Source organism: Canis lupus, chromosome 26, assembly GCF_048164855.1.
Source record: "Canis lupus baileyi chromosome 26, mCanLup2.hap1, whole genome shotgun sequence".
Taxonomy (NCBI): Eukaryota; Metazoa; Chordata; class Mammalia; order Carnivora; family Canidae; genus Canis; species Canis lupus.
The window spans coordinates 43,652,534-43,666,695 of record NC_132863.1 but is presented as its reverse complement, the minus strand read 5'-3'; the positions used below and the strand labels follow the sequence as shown (position 1 = coordinate 43,666,695).

General features: G+C 45.3%; 2 protein-coding genes across 8 annotated transcripts in view; one reads left to right on the top strand and one right to left on the bottom strand.

The window, feature by feature from the left end:
• Positions 1-381: 381 nt before the first annotated feature.
• CSTF1 (cleavage stimulation factor subunit 1) lies at positions 382-11,414 on the bottom strand. 6 transcript variants are annotated; one of them, XM_072801484.1, is made up of 7 exons: positions 11,239-11,414; positions 10,372-10,643; positions 8,427-8,627; positions 6,578-6,855; positions 6,231-6,428; positions 5,005-5,395; positions 382-1,203 (listed from the first exon to the last, which is right to left on the bottom strand). In XM_072801484.1, exons 3-7 carry the CDS (start codon positions 8,593-8,595, stop codon positions 944-946), a joined length of 1,296 nt encoding a protein of 431 aa, XP_072657585.1. In that variant the 5' UTR covers positions 8,596-8,627; positions 10,372-10,643; positions 11,239-11,414; the 3' UTR covers positions 382-943. The 6 variants fall into 6 exon arrangements, with proteins under 6 accessions (XP_072657585.1, XP_072657581.1, XP_072657580.1 ...); XM_072801480.1 differs by having other exon boundaries at positions 10,510-10,643; XM_072801479.1 differs by lacking the exon at positions 11,239-11,414 and adding an exon at positions 11,035-11,179 and having other exon boundaries at positions 10,510-10,643.
• The window catches only part of AURKA (aurora kinase A), a 19,801-nt gene continuing 16,832 nt past the window's right edge, over positions 11,194-14,162 (top strand). The window contains exons 1-2 of one of the 2 annotated variants that reach the window (XM_072801488.1): positions 11,194-11,627; positions 13,559-13,594. The gene's annotated coding sequence lies outside the window, so the exon portion shown is untranslated. The remainder of the gene's footprint in view (positions 11,628-13,558; positions 13,595-14,162) is intronic. The other variant, XM_072801487.1, reaches the window with a different exon arrangement.

Below are 14,162 nucleotides of genomic sequence, written 5' to 3'. Positions count from 1 at the left end.
AACCTGTCAGTTTGTTAATTGCAAAAATCTTCCAAGAACATGGTTGCCATGTGCATCCACGATGAGTAGTTACGATTCAGGCTGAAGAGAAATGAAAAATAAGATTTAAAATGAACTAAGACCCAAGTCAGTCAATATGAATCATTTGTGAAACAAGCGACACCCGAAGAGTGGCAACAGGTTCACCTTATTTTGGTTAGATTGGACAGACCTACAATTAGGTTTCCATCAACTGGTCATAATCTTATCAGAAATATTTACTGAAGATAAGCACTGAAGGCAATGAGAGGAGAGGTGGGAGGTATGATGAAAGATCTATCTCCTATAAATCTTCAGGAAAATCTGGCCACTAATTTTATTGAAGTGAAAAAGGTGTAACAGTAAAGTTGGAAATCCGAGCTTTATTATCAGAATGATGTCATTTTAGGAGAGAACTGCTGGATTCTCTAAATTGTATTTAATATGGCACAAGACTCTTGATTCTCAGAGCTGTATGCCTACTTATCCGCCAAAATGTACTCTGCAAGGAGATATATACACAAAGAGGGTGTAGAACAGGCATAAAAGCTGACAAAACCACCAGACGACAATTCCTCATGACAGATCCACTTGAGATCTAGAAAGCACTTTAATACTCTATCCTTCTTCAAATGATCGAGAGATTCAAGAGAAATGGCAAGTCTTATATTTACAAAACCGATGAAAATCACACTGTAATAATCAGTGAATGCAGAACAACCGCATAGATCTGCGTTTCCAACTTTTCCCACCATGATTCTACATCAAGGTAAAAAAAGATCCTTTTGTACAAATCCAAGAAGGATGGAGAGGTGGCAGCACAACTGCCAGATGGTGCAGTGACTTACTACCGAAGCTGGTGATGGGACACGGGGGCAGGAGGGGCACAGTCCTCAAGGAAAGAACCGGATATAACAAAGGTGGGCTAGTCCGTGGTTGATCGCCGGTACCAAAACCGGGCTCGGAAGTCATCACTGCACGTCATGAAGCCGGGGTTGGTGGGCGAATGCACTATGCAGCGCACGATGTTGTTGTGACCTAGGGAGAGCAGGTTTCGGCGCTCGGCTGTGCGAGAGTCCCAGCAGCAGAGACTGATGGTCCTCTCGTCCGGCAGCAGCACGTAGTCCTCAGTGTGGTTGAACACGGCCTGCGTCCGGTGTACCTGCCGCCCGCTCAAGCCAGCACCTGCAGAGATGAGAGGTTAAGGGTCTGAATGCTGGGCCCAGCTGTCCCGTTTACACTTTAGATCCTCAGACTGCTCTGCTCTGCTTAATTATCCTGTCAATGTCAAAAGAGCATTTTATTTATTTTTTTAAAGATTTTATTTTATCTATTCATGACAGAGAGAGAGAGAGAGAGAGAGAGGCAGAGACACAGGCAGAGGGAGAAGCAAGCCCCATGCAGGGAGCCCGATGTGGGACCCGATCCTGGGTCTCCAGGATCACACCCCAGGCTGAAGGCGGTGCCAAACCGCTGGACCATCAGGGCTGCCCTCAAGAGGGCATTTTATTTTATTTTATTTTTTCAAAAGGACATTTTAAAATTGAATACATGTCTTGTGCAACGTGGGACACTCCAAGAAGTATGCAACAGAAAATCACCCCTGGCCTGCCACCTCAGGCAACTGTTAATGCTCGGATGTATTTCTAGGAATAAAAATATTTTAAAAAACAAAATAAACAGGGGCACCTGGGTGGCTTAGTCAGTTGAGCATGTCTTTAGTTCAGGTCATGATTCTGGGGTCCTGGGATCCAGCCCTGTGTTGGGCTCCCTGCTCAGCGGGGAGCCTGCTTCTCCCTCTGCCTCTGTTGCACTCTCTCCCTCCCAAATAAGTAAATACAATGACAAAAAAAGCCCCCAAACCAAACAAACAAGCAAACAAAATTGGTGTCATATTACAGGTTTTTTCTGTCATTGTTTAAATCAACTCTTTGTTGTTCATTTCTCCATGTTTTTTTCTGGCTGCAAAATGCATCACTGTTTGGAAGCACTATTACTAGTTAATAATTCTTTCTTCTGCTAGGCATTTAGTTTGTATCTGATCACAAATAACACTGTGACAAAGTCTTTACCCAGAACACACTATATCCTCAAGATTAAATTCCTAGAACAGAATTGCTGGCAAGCATGAACATCTGCTCTCCAAAAGGAAGCTTTAGGCTTTTTATAGGACCATGAAAATACAGATTGTATGTTTAGAATACTGTATAAAGTATAAAAATAAAAACTGCCTGACAGTTTTACCCTGAGTCAGGACTTTGTTGAATACCCTTTCTCAATACCTCTGTATGTTGTCTATCATTTGTAAAGCAGAGCATACATCATATGCTTTTATTCAACAGTCTGTAGTAGAGATCCATAAAGATGGAATATGGTTTATTGGATAAAAATACAGTGTTGGTGTTAGATCTGGATTTGACACTTATTAGTGATGTGAACAGAGACCAATTACACAGTTCCTTTACACCTTTTCTCTTCTATGGGGGATAATTATGGCACCTACCCACAAGATGGCTACAAGATCAGCATAAGGTGTAACACACATACAGCCTTGCAGTGGGAGTATTTATTTCTAAAGCTTGTATACCGTGAAAAGGATGAGGAACAATTTACTCAATGCTTTCTGGTGGATATTCTTTTTTTTTTTTTTTTTTTAAGATTTTATTTATTTATTCAGGAGAGCCACAGAGAGGCAGAGACATAGGCAGAGGGAGAAGCAGGCTCCCTGCAGGGAGCCCGATGTGGGACTCGATCCCGGGACCTCGGGATCATGACCTGAGCCAAAGACAGACAATCACTGAGCTGCCCAGGTGCCCCTCTGGTGGATATTTCTGTTGTCTCTACCTTTCCCCTACTCTACACAACATTGGGATAGACATTTTTCTATGTGGGCATGTGCATGTTTGCCAAGTTTTTTTAGGCTGAATTTCTAAGAGTGCACACAGTGGGTCCAGAATATAGACATACACTGAAAATCTTGATACAGGACACCAACCTGCCCTTTAGAAATATTTTACCAGTTGACACTCCTAACAATAAAATATGTAATTTCCTAAAATAGTGAGCAACACAAGATAAAATCAATCTTTTAAATTCCTACAGTCTGATGACTACAAAAAGACACTTGCGTTTTCATTTCTTAGGTTTACAGTACCTACTGGGGGTCACCTAGCTCCCCTTGAGCTCACTCACCACTGTCTAACATGTGTCCACTTTACATGCTAGAAATGTTGTTTCCCTAGTTTAAGGTTATAATTTTTAGTGTTTATATATACATATATATTATTTACTTATGAGGGACAGAGAGAGAGAGAGAGGCAGAGACACAGGTAGAGGGAGAAGCAGGCTCCCTGCAGGGAGCCCAATGTGGGACTTTGGGATCACGCCCTGAGCCAAAGGCAGACGTTCAACCGCTGAGCCACCCAGGCGTCCCAGAATTAATTTTTAACACTGAAATTTCTAATGCTTGATAGCTTTTCCTTGTCTTTATTTCAAGAACCCTTTGAATTCTAACTAAACATTAAAACTGGAAATTCAGGGATCCCTGGGTGGCGCAGCGGTTTGGCGCCTGCCTTTGGCCCAGGGCGCGATCCTGGAGACCCAGGATCGAATCCCACATCAGGCTCCCGGTGCATGGAGCCTGCTTCTCCCTCTGCCTGTGTCTCTGCCTCTCTCTCTCTCTCTCTCTGTGACTATCATAAATAAATAAATAAAAAACAAAACAAAACAAAAAAAAAAACTGGAAATTCAGATCTAAACACACTAACACGGAGTCTTAACCTGTGAATTAGAAAATCATGGAATTTGCATACAAATTCAGTATAATCTCACTTTAAAATCCCAATTCTCCATCCAAAACAAACCAATCAGTCACAGAGAAGCATGAAACATCCTAACGTTCACAAGAAAAAAACAAATATAATAAATCTTGTGAGAATCTAGTGTGCACCCTTCTGGATGCATCACAGACAATGGTTGTTACTTCTGAAGATGGAGGAGGCTTTCCCACTTTTACTCTGATCATTTTTGTATCTTCTTTTTGCAATAAGCACACAGTCCTTGAACAATAAGAATTAGATAAATTCTTCAAAATAGCTCCATACAAAAATGTTTCAAGAAAGTTACCAAGAATTATGATAAAAATGACTCTTCCCAGGACTTGTTAGTTACACCATCTATAATGTCAGAAGCCAGGCAGATGGAAGGCAGGAATGGAACTCTGGTTACCAGGAGATAAATCTGAGGGGGTTATGCTGCACCCTAGCGGTGCAGATGTCTCAGTCTTTGCCTCTTCACTTTTCTTCTCTAAGATGCTAATTACCACCTCAGCTGAGCCCTTACAATGGCATCGCTTTCAGTGTTCTGGTTCTGGTGATTTTAGCGTATGACACAAACGTCTCACAACAGAGGAAACTGGCTTTAGTTTCCTGGAGGATTTTTTTTTTTTCTTTACCAACAACAGCCTTTGCAGCTTCAAGGAACATAGAACGAGATACAATATTTTAACAACACTCATTGTCAAGTGACTAGCCCAGCTACTTGCACTCTCTTAGGAATAGGCCAGGATCTTCCTCTCAGCCTTCTTTCCATAACGCATACTATTTACCAAGATGCACCAACTCAAGTTTTTCTCTAGACTGCTCTTATGTCCATGGGAAAATGGCAGACCGTTGGTCTACAGATGGACCACCAGAGGCTCAAATGTTACTCACATGGAATCGGATCTAGTTTAAGCAGTAATGTATAGAGAATAAAGTTATGAAACTATTGTGATTCTATTTCCAGCTCTTCTTCTTACAAACTGCAGCCTTGGCTAAACTCCAAGCCTTGTTGTTGTTGTTGTTGTTTTTTTTTTTTAATTTAAAAGAGGGAATAATATCTGCCTTGCTCAAAGTATACTTACTGTGTGGCTTTTGTGAGGATTTAAGAGTTCAGGAAACCATAAAATGCTATAGAAATGTCAAGTAATAGCAATTTCTCGCATACCTGTGTATCTGACCAGTGTTCGTCCTGTCGATATCTCCCAAAGTTTAGCTACAGAGTCTTTTCCACTGGAGAGAATGTATTTAGAATTTTTGGAGAAAATGGCAGAACAAACTTCAGCACCATCATGGGCTTTCTCAAAAGTTGTGATGCATCGGTTTGAAACACCATCCCATAACTTGATGCAGCCATCCTTGCTACCAGTTACATACATATTGGCACTAGGATTGTAATTCACAGAGCATATAGCATCGGTATGTTGATCTTGAGGGTTGCAAGAGACAAAACACTGAAACGTGTTGATATCATAAAGCCGAAGAGTAGGATGCTGAGTCCCAACAAGTATAAAGTCTCCGGAAGGATGAAAAGAGATGGAGCGTAACATCTCAGCTTCCTGTTAGGACAGAGACATTAATGTTAAGTGACCAACTAGTGAGCAATTAAATCCAGAGGAAATGTGGAAAGTATTTGGTTGATGGAAAGAATACATAAAACAATGGTCAGTCATTACACCAATGTATAAGGAGGAACAATGAACTTTCCAGAGTACGTGAAAGTATCACCTGAACAGATTTCACAAACTATATACCAGTGACATTATTTATTCCAAAAACTGCAGAAGCGAGCTTCATTATTTGCAAATGAGCACTGGGCAAACTCAGAATGGAATATTATTAGGCTATGTAGGATATACATTCACACATGAATGAACTACGACAGATATAACTTGTATACACAAACACCTTCTTCAATTTGTCCTAGGTCTCCAAATACTGAGTAAAAAACTAAGTTAAATCATTAAAAGGTGGAAGCCACTATCAAAACATTAGTTATTTCTGAACTGCGTATTCAAGATATGGTACCAAATGTCACTTTTCCAGGATACATCTGATAGTTTCAGCTGAATAATCTGATTCCCATTAAATCATACTTTAGCGAAGTTGGTTGTCTTTAAATAGGGATCTTTAAAGAGCGATAGATTCTGAACCCTTGTTACATAAATCGTGGCCAGCCAGCAGTCCTGACTGGCCAGAGGAAGTGGGCACATGACAGCATATGAACCATGTATCAGTGCAATCTGATTCCTGTGCTACCTGTGGGCAGGTGTCCTTGTGAACTCATTTTAAAGCATGATCGCTGAGACTGCTTTAGAAAAAAGAATAGTCACACAGTAATAGCTCTTTGTTTTTAAGAAAACAATGTAAAACTCTTTTCCAAACATCCCTAACCTGAATGTATTTGAAGGCTCTTTTTGCTGACGGTTTGGAATAATCAAATAATTTAAGAGTATAATCCCTTGAACCAGAGGCAAGGATCTGTTCTGTTGGGTGGAAAGCGAGACATGTGACTTCATCCACGTGGTCGTAAAGCGTTCGAATCACTGGGTGGTTTTCCATGTTCTGTTGCGCCGTCTCATTCATCATGACCTAGACCAATGGGAAAAGACATGCTCAAAATGCAAAATCTGTCTGACTCAAAGTATCCAACTATGCTGAGTTAACTCTGGTCTAAAGTAGTCTTTCATTCTCCCCGCAAACAACAACAGGCAGATAGTACATGTTCCCGTGATTTTTACCTCTATTGGCATGGCACTTTTGGCCAACATTCTTTCTGTGTCGAGTATCTTTATGGAAGCATCAGCAGATCCAGTAGCTATTAACTGCCCGTCTCTACTGTAGGTAGCGACACGGCACGGTCCTTTATGGGATGTGACATAGCATGTTTCATACTCTGAAGCCTCTGGGGACATAGTTTGGACATCGGCATCAAATTCCAGGTCAATTCCTGTGCCTGGGGCAACGGTATCTGAACGACCAATTGCATACTGAACTGCAGTATCATCATTTTCCATTCCTGAGGGAATAAAAATTAAGCGCATGAAAAAAATGTTATTTTAAAAAGCCAAGACAAAATTCTGGATCCGAACTGGGAAGGAGGGACGCCTGGGTGGCTCAGCGGTTGAGCGTCTGTCTGCCATCAGCTCAGGGTGTGATCCCTGGGTTCCGGGACCGAGTCCTGCATCAGGCTCCCTCTCTGGGGCTTGCTTCTCCCTCTGCCTATGTCTCTGCCTCTCTCGTCTTTCATGAATAAATATCTTAAAAAAAATAAAAACAGAAAAAACCAGGAAGGATGTTTGCCAATATCAACTTTCTCTTTCTTGGAGCTGCCTGACACTTAGCAATTCACAAAATTACGTGTATCGACCTGGAAGCATGCACTGTGACACTGTAGGAGAGTCAGCTCCCTCGATTTTTGTCTCCAAAATTTTCTACTTTAATCACAACTACATATACTTAAAAGCAGTTCTGTAGTTAAGTTGTCCATTTTTTCCCATTCTCTATTTTAGTATGTTTTCGTGCTGAGATCTGTTAGTAGCAGCTTTGAAGCCCATTAAGTCAGATACATTGTTAATATCAATACTAGTGAAACATACTTGAAATAATGTTGATATTTAGATAAAGTTTCTCAAGTAAATGCCTTTTAGGTTTGAAAATAACTTCACATACCAGGTAAACAGTATGTTTATTAGTATAAAAAACTAGGAATACAGATGAACACAAAACAACGACTTCCCATTAGATTATCCAGAGATGATTACTGCGAACATGGAGGAAAGAATTCTTCTGGACCTTTTTCCATGCACAGTTGTTACAATTCTTAAAACAAAAACAGAACCACACCATAGGATATGTTGTAACTTACTGGTTCATTTACTCAGTCAGAACAAACACCTGGCCAGTGTAATGTTTATATACATCATGTTGTTGGACCCAATTTGATAGATACAAGAACATTAACAACGGATTCCTTATTGTTGGGTATTTCAGTTGTATTCATTTTATTTCCTCAAATTTGAGCACAAATTCTCAAAATTGGCATTACTAAGTCAAAGCGTAGAATAGAAACATGTTGGTAATTCTTATTTTATTGAGTGTTTTCTACAATCCAGGCAAACACCAGGATATATTGTTGAACAAGACAAGATCTTGATCTTTATTGAGCTTGCTGTCTTTTGGGGGGAGGTGCAGACTGTGTGGGAAACAACTTCATACAATGAAGAAAATTTTAGATCATGAGTCTATCATGAAGGAAATGGCACTGTTGTTTTAGAATACCTGGGTAAGTATGGGGAAGATAGTGGGTTATTTTAGAAAAAAGGTAAAGAGGACTCTAAAATGCCATTTGAGTCGAAATCTGAAGTCAATAATACAATGAAAGAACAGTTCAGACAATTCTCATACACAGCCTGAGGCCAGAGCCAGCTCAAAATCTTCATAATCTGGGGTTTGCTTCCTCCTTCAGTATCTAGCTTGTACTTGACACATACTAGGCATTAAAACTAAACAAAAATAATCTTGAAAAATTCTGATTGTGAAAACATCTGGAACCTTGCCATGGAATCAATAATCTGCATTCAAAACTACCTAGTTTGATGAGATGTAGGAGCTGCTCCGAGGGTGCACAAACAGACTGAGGCTTGATTTCATTGATGAGGCCATTAGCAATGCTGATGTAGCCATCATACAGCAGCTGGCTAATGATCAGCTTGTAGAGCTGCTGGCGATCTTTCAAGCCCACTTTGGTTCTGTACATCTTGGAAAAGAGGAAGACAATTTCCTTGCCACCTGCAAGATGAGAAAACAGGGATGGTGAAGGGCAGAGGCACCAGTACGTCACAGAGGCAACACAACAATCTGGTCAGACTCGTGGGGTGTAAATCCCAGCTCTACTACTTGCATTATCTTTGGTCAGTGACCTTCTTCATTTGAGATCAGCTGTTAAGCAAGTTAGCCAAGGTTGAATAAGACGGTGAGTGCAGGGCATTGAGCACTGTGGCACACAAATATCATTCAAATAGCGTTAGTGAGTATTTACAGAACTTTTCATCAACTTTTCTTCTCTGTCAAACAACTCACCTGCCATTTTTATTCTATATTGCTATCTCAGAATGTTCTATTTCTCATATGGTAAGACAGCAACTGGTTTTTGCAATAGGTAAGACAGCTGCTATTGTTGAATATTTAGACACCATTGTTTCCATCAGCTGAGCTGTATGTTTACTGATGTCAGTTATGTTCATTCTTTAAATGTGTTTTAAGGTATTTTGTTAAATTACATAATTTGATAGTAAATAACTACATGAGGGCACAAAAGCCACTATGCTATGAAAACTAAATCAAGTTGAGTGCTTTGGAAAGATTCGAAGATGAATTGCTTAATAAAATGGTGACAAGTTAAGATATGGCCAAAACAATAATTAAAAAATGAAAAAAAAAGGGGGGGGGTGAAAATCTCAAAGACTGTGTCCTTAGATCGGTTCTCAAGTGCTTAAGTTCTCTCTTAGACAGTAAAATGAAACCTGTAGATGATGGTTCCCGGTCTATGCAAAAAAAATAACTTCAATTGGTGGATAGGATTGGATAAAGTGACTTTCAAAAATCAATGTCTGGGGCAGCCCTGGTAGTTTAGCGGTTTAGCGCCACCTTCAGCCCAGGGCCTGATCCTGGAGACCTGGGATTGAGTCCCACGTCAGGCTCCCTGCATGGAGCCTCCTTCTCCCTCTGCCTGTGTCTCTGCCTCTCTCTTTCTCTATGTGTATCTCTCATGAATAAATAAAATCTTAAAAAAAATCAATGTCTGTATATATATGTATGTTTGGAAGACCACAGGAGCCTGGGGAACAGTAATAAAGAAAAGAAATAGCAGGCAGACGAGAAACTGAAAGTCAGAGTATAGGGGAGAGAGGAATACCAGAAAAGAGAGGAGCGAGCAGTAACAGCAGCACTGCCTGGATTGCTGTACTTTACAGGGAAAGATTCCGGGAGGGGGGAGGACGATAGGAAAGGGGTGGGGAACCATGTGTTCTAACCCCCTCTGGAGAGAAACTGAAGCTTCTGATTGTAAGAAGAGCCAACATTTACTGAGCTTTCAGCATGTTTTATCTCACTTAGTCCTCAAACCACCCTGCAGGCAAGGCCCTGCAATCTGGTTTACAGAGAAGGGAAAACCATTTTCCAAGGTCCCAGCAGTGCCTGGAGAAACCAGGGCTGCCATGCGGACTGTGCTCTCCCTGATGACTACCTGGATCTGCCCCTTAAAAACGCCGTGACAAACCAGCTAGACTTCCGGGGACCTTCGGCGTAGCGTGTGACACACGCCGCCTAAGCAGCTAATCTGCATCACCCCGTTTGAATCCTCATCCGTCCTATCTAGAGACAGGCAACCTCAAAAGCCCGGAGAGGTTGATTTAATTAATTAACCCAGGCCCAAGGAGCTGGAGTCCTGACTGCGCTGCGCCGCCGGGTGTCAACGACAGCAGCTAACGTTTATGAAGCGCTCGCCGGACTCGGTGCCAAGCACTCGACAAACCTTAGCTCGCTGAACGAAGTCACCCAAAGTGTGCTGAAGCACGTGCAGGAGCGGCTGTATGTACATCTATGCTTGCGTAGAACTCTAGGACACACACAGAGAGAGAGAGAGAGAGAGAAAACAAACACCGGCAGAGACCGAGGTTTAGGAAACTGAAAATAAAATATGCGGCGGAGCGACTCGTCGGGGGGCCGCCAGGACGGCCCGCGGCTGAGCCCGAACTCATCCACGATCCTCTCCCGTCTCTGCACGCGTGCCGGGAGCATCACGGGCTGTAAGGGAGATGGAGACAGAGAACCAGGGACGGGCCCCGCCTCCCCGGCCTCCCAGGAGGTCCGCTCGCTGGGCTAGGAAGGGCCTCATCACCCCCCCACCCCCCCCAAGTGCAAGTGAGGACGCCGAGGCCCGAGCAACCGTCCACACGGAGCTGCACGGGGGCCCGGGCGGGAAGGCACACGCCACCATCCCGCCGCAGGAGCGAACGAAGGCCGGGGCGACCGCGGGAAGCGCAGGCGCTGTGCAGGCCCAGCCCGGCCGCTCAGGGCGCATGCCAGCCACCCCGCCCGCCATCGGGCCTCCCGCCGCGCTCGTCTTCCCTGTACTCCCGTAACGACCCCAGCGGACCGCACCAGCCGTTCTCCATGCATCCCACGCCCCCAGTACCCGCTAGTCCGGCTCTCTCGGGCTCCCGCTTTCTCCCCAGAAAAATGGAGGCGCCAATTCTGCACCATCGATCGCTCGGAGCGCAGGAGCGCACGCTCACTGCGCACGCGCGCAGGGCGATGCGCCGAGCGCTGCGCTGTCGATCGCCCCCACCCCCCCCACCCCGCCCCAACACGCCCCGCCGCGTTCGAGTGGTTCGTTAACCTCCTCCGACTTTGCCTCTTGCGCGGCGACGCTGGTTGACGCTAAGGAAATGCTGTCTGGCCGACAAGCCCCGGATTCCGGAGAGCACCACGGGGGCTAGAACTGCCAAAGTCTGGCGGGCCGTTGGCTCCACCACTTCCGGGGCCTTACCGGGGAGGGAGGGGCGGGGGAGGCAGTGCGCCTGCGCGCTGTCACCGCCTTGGACGTGATTACGTGACTCACGGCGTCCGGTGGGCTCTGAACCAATCAAAAGGCAGCACCTCTCGAGCTCCGGCCAATCAGCTTCCAGAGCAGAGGGTTTAACTCTTGTTTAAAATGAAGACTTTGAATCTTAACGGCTGAGCGCTCCGGGGGACTCGGCGGCTTGGGTCGGAGGCTGGAGCCGGCGGGTTGGTAGACGGCGGGGCGGCTCTGGGAGGCGAGCGGGCGAGCGGGCGAGGGCGGCGGGGCCGGGGTGGCCTCTGAGCGGGCGGCGGCGAGGCCTGCCCTGCCCGGGTGCGCGGTCCCCTCCGCGGCCCCCTCCGCGGCCCCCTCCGCCCTCCTCGGGCTTCCTCTCCCACCTGCATCCCCCCCACCCCTCTCCTCTGGCCCCTCGTGCTTTCCCGGCGCCCTCCCGTCTGCCCCCGGGTCCCGGGGCGCCCCGTGGGGTAGCGCCTGGTGTGTGCCGAACGCGGGGTGTTGGGCGGCATCTATTGGGGCTCGGGGTGCATTGACTGATTGATTGATTGATTGGAGTTCAGTTTGCCGAGCTGGGGCGCTTCCTAATGGGATTCTCGTGTTCGGGGAGCCCCTGGGTGAGAAGACCTGGGAGGGCTTTTGCTCCCCTAGAGTCTGCGTGCTCGTGGGGGTGGGGCGCCAGGCGCGGAGCGGGGGCCCGAGAACTCGCAAAACAAACGAACAAACACGCCGACCCGCACGACGATAGTGTGGCTTCCGCGGGGGCTGCTTTGGTTACAACAGCCACGAAGGACCCTCCTTGGTGGATGGATAAACGGAAGCTTCCGCAGAGAGGCTCTCTCTCTTTTGGCCTGTGCTTCTCCAACCGCAGACCTCCGGCCGCCTTTATCGGGCATTTTCCGAGGGTCCTTGTTAAAAATGCGGGACCCCCCCCCCCCCCACCTCGTGAACCAGAAGCGCTTGGGCACAGGGGCTCAGGCATCTGTAGTTTTTCAGGTTTTCCAGGTGCTTCTCTTGATGGTTTGTGGGGATCCAGTGATCTAGACCAGCGCACACGAGTCGTCTGGGGAAGTTAAAATGCACAATCCGATTTGTTGGGTCTACGGTCAAGCTCGAAAGTCTCCATTTCTTACTTTCTTTTTTTTTTTTTTAATATTTTATTTGTTTATTCATGATAGAGAGACACAGGCAGGGGGAGAAGCAGGCTCCATGCAGAGAGCCTGAGGCAGGACTCGATCCCGGGACCCCGGGGTCACGCCCTGGGCGGAAGGCAGGCACTGAACCGCTGAGCCACCCAGGCATCTCCGAAAGTCTCCATTTCTTTCTTTCTTTTTTTTTTTTTTTAATTTTAAAAATTTATTTATTTATGATAGTCACAGAGAGAGAGAGAGGCAGAGACACAGGCAGAGGGAGAAGCAGGCTCCATGCACCGGGAGCCTGATGTGGGATTCGATCCCGGGTCTCCAGGATTGTGCCCTGGGCCAAAGGCAGGCGCCAAACTGCTGCACCACCCAGGGATCCCCGAAAGTCTCCATTTCTAACACGTGTCCTCCAGATGTAGATGGAGCTACTGCCCCTGATTTGTAACGGCTCCATCTGCTCCTTAATCCTCCTTGTTCTCTGAATGAAATACTTGTCAGCAACATACTCATTGCTGCCCTCCTCTGAGTCCGTGCAGACACCAAGCAGTTTTGATGGAGAAAAAGTCTAAATGTGCAGAGCTATACAATCTTAGCACATCTCCTGTTCAGAGTAGTAGGACATGTGGTTTGAGCCGCAGGGATCTTGTGAGGGTCATGGGGTCATGGGACTCCTGAATCTCGCTGTGGACTGGAATCACTAGAAAGGCAGTTTTCCTGGGGCTCTCTCCAGAATCTCTGGATCAGAATCATCTTATTTCATTCTGTTTATTATTATTCATCTCTCTGAGAAGGAAAAGTATATTCAATTGGAACAAGTATCTAGCTTCTGTTGAAGACGATTGAATAAATGTTAGGCCTGTGTGATCTCATTGGTCTGCTGCCTGTGATTGTTGGGGAAAGTGAAGAAAGCCTTAGAGCGTGTGTGAAATTAATGTTTGCATAACACAAGCTTATAACTCCTTTCTCCTTCTTGTTTCTCCTAACCTGCTGTTGGACATAAGGACTCCTCTCTCTTTAGCTGTGGTTCCATCTTCAAGGTGAAGTTTTTTGCTTATTTGTGAAGTGGATGTGAAAGCGTGGGGATGGGAGGCACTTTCTGATTGGATTCTAGAATTCGGAGAGCACCTGGGTAGGAAAAATACAGAAAGGTTTCTGCTTTCTTGGAGTTTATGTTCTTCTGATTTACTAGACTGTGCCTGACTCACAGTATGGGCTTAGCAAGTGTTAACTATTTTCATTATTAATATGCTTTCTTAACGGATTAACTCATTCCCCCAAACATTGGTGTAAATACTATGTGCCAGACAAGTTCTGGCAGGGGGCAACAGTAAACAAAATGAGTCTAAGCCCTTGCTCTCATGGAGCTTACTTTCCTTGGAGATACTGATTAGGGAGCTGGGAGGCAGAAGTAAGCGAGTACAAGTAACGTCATGTAAGGTGTTAAGTAAGGGCTATGCAGAAAAATAAAAACGAGATGGTTAGAGAGCCATCTGAGGAGAGACCTGAATGTCATGGGGAGCAAGCCACACTTGTATTTGAGAGAAGTGCCAAATGGGTAGAGAACAGGAAGTACAAAGGCCCTGAGGCAGTGCACTGCTTTGAGGA

Coding starts and splice junctions, on each gene's coding strand:
- CSTF1 (XM_072801480.1), bottom strand. CDS start 10,597: ATGAGTTCGGGCTCAGCCGCGGGCCGTCCTGGCGGCCCCCCGACGAGT. Junction 6,429..6,577: donor AAAGTGCCATGCCAATAGAG/GTAAAAATCACG, acceptor CCATTGGTCTAG/GTCATGATGAATGAGACGGC. Junction 1,204..5,004: donor AACACTGGTCAGATACACAG/GTATGCGAGAAA, acceptor TCATCTCTGCAG/GTGCTGGCTTGAGCGGGCGG.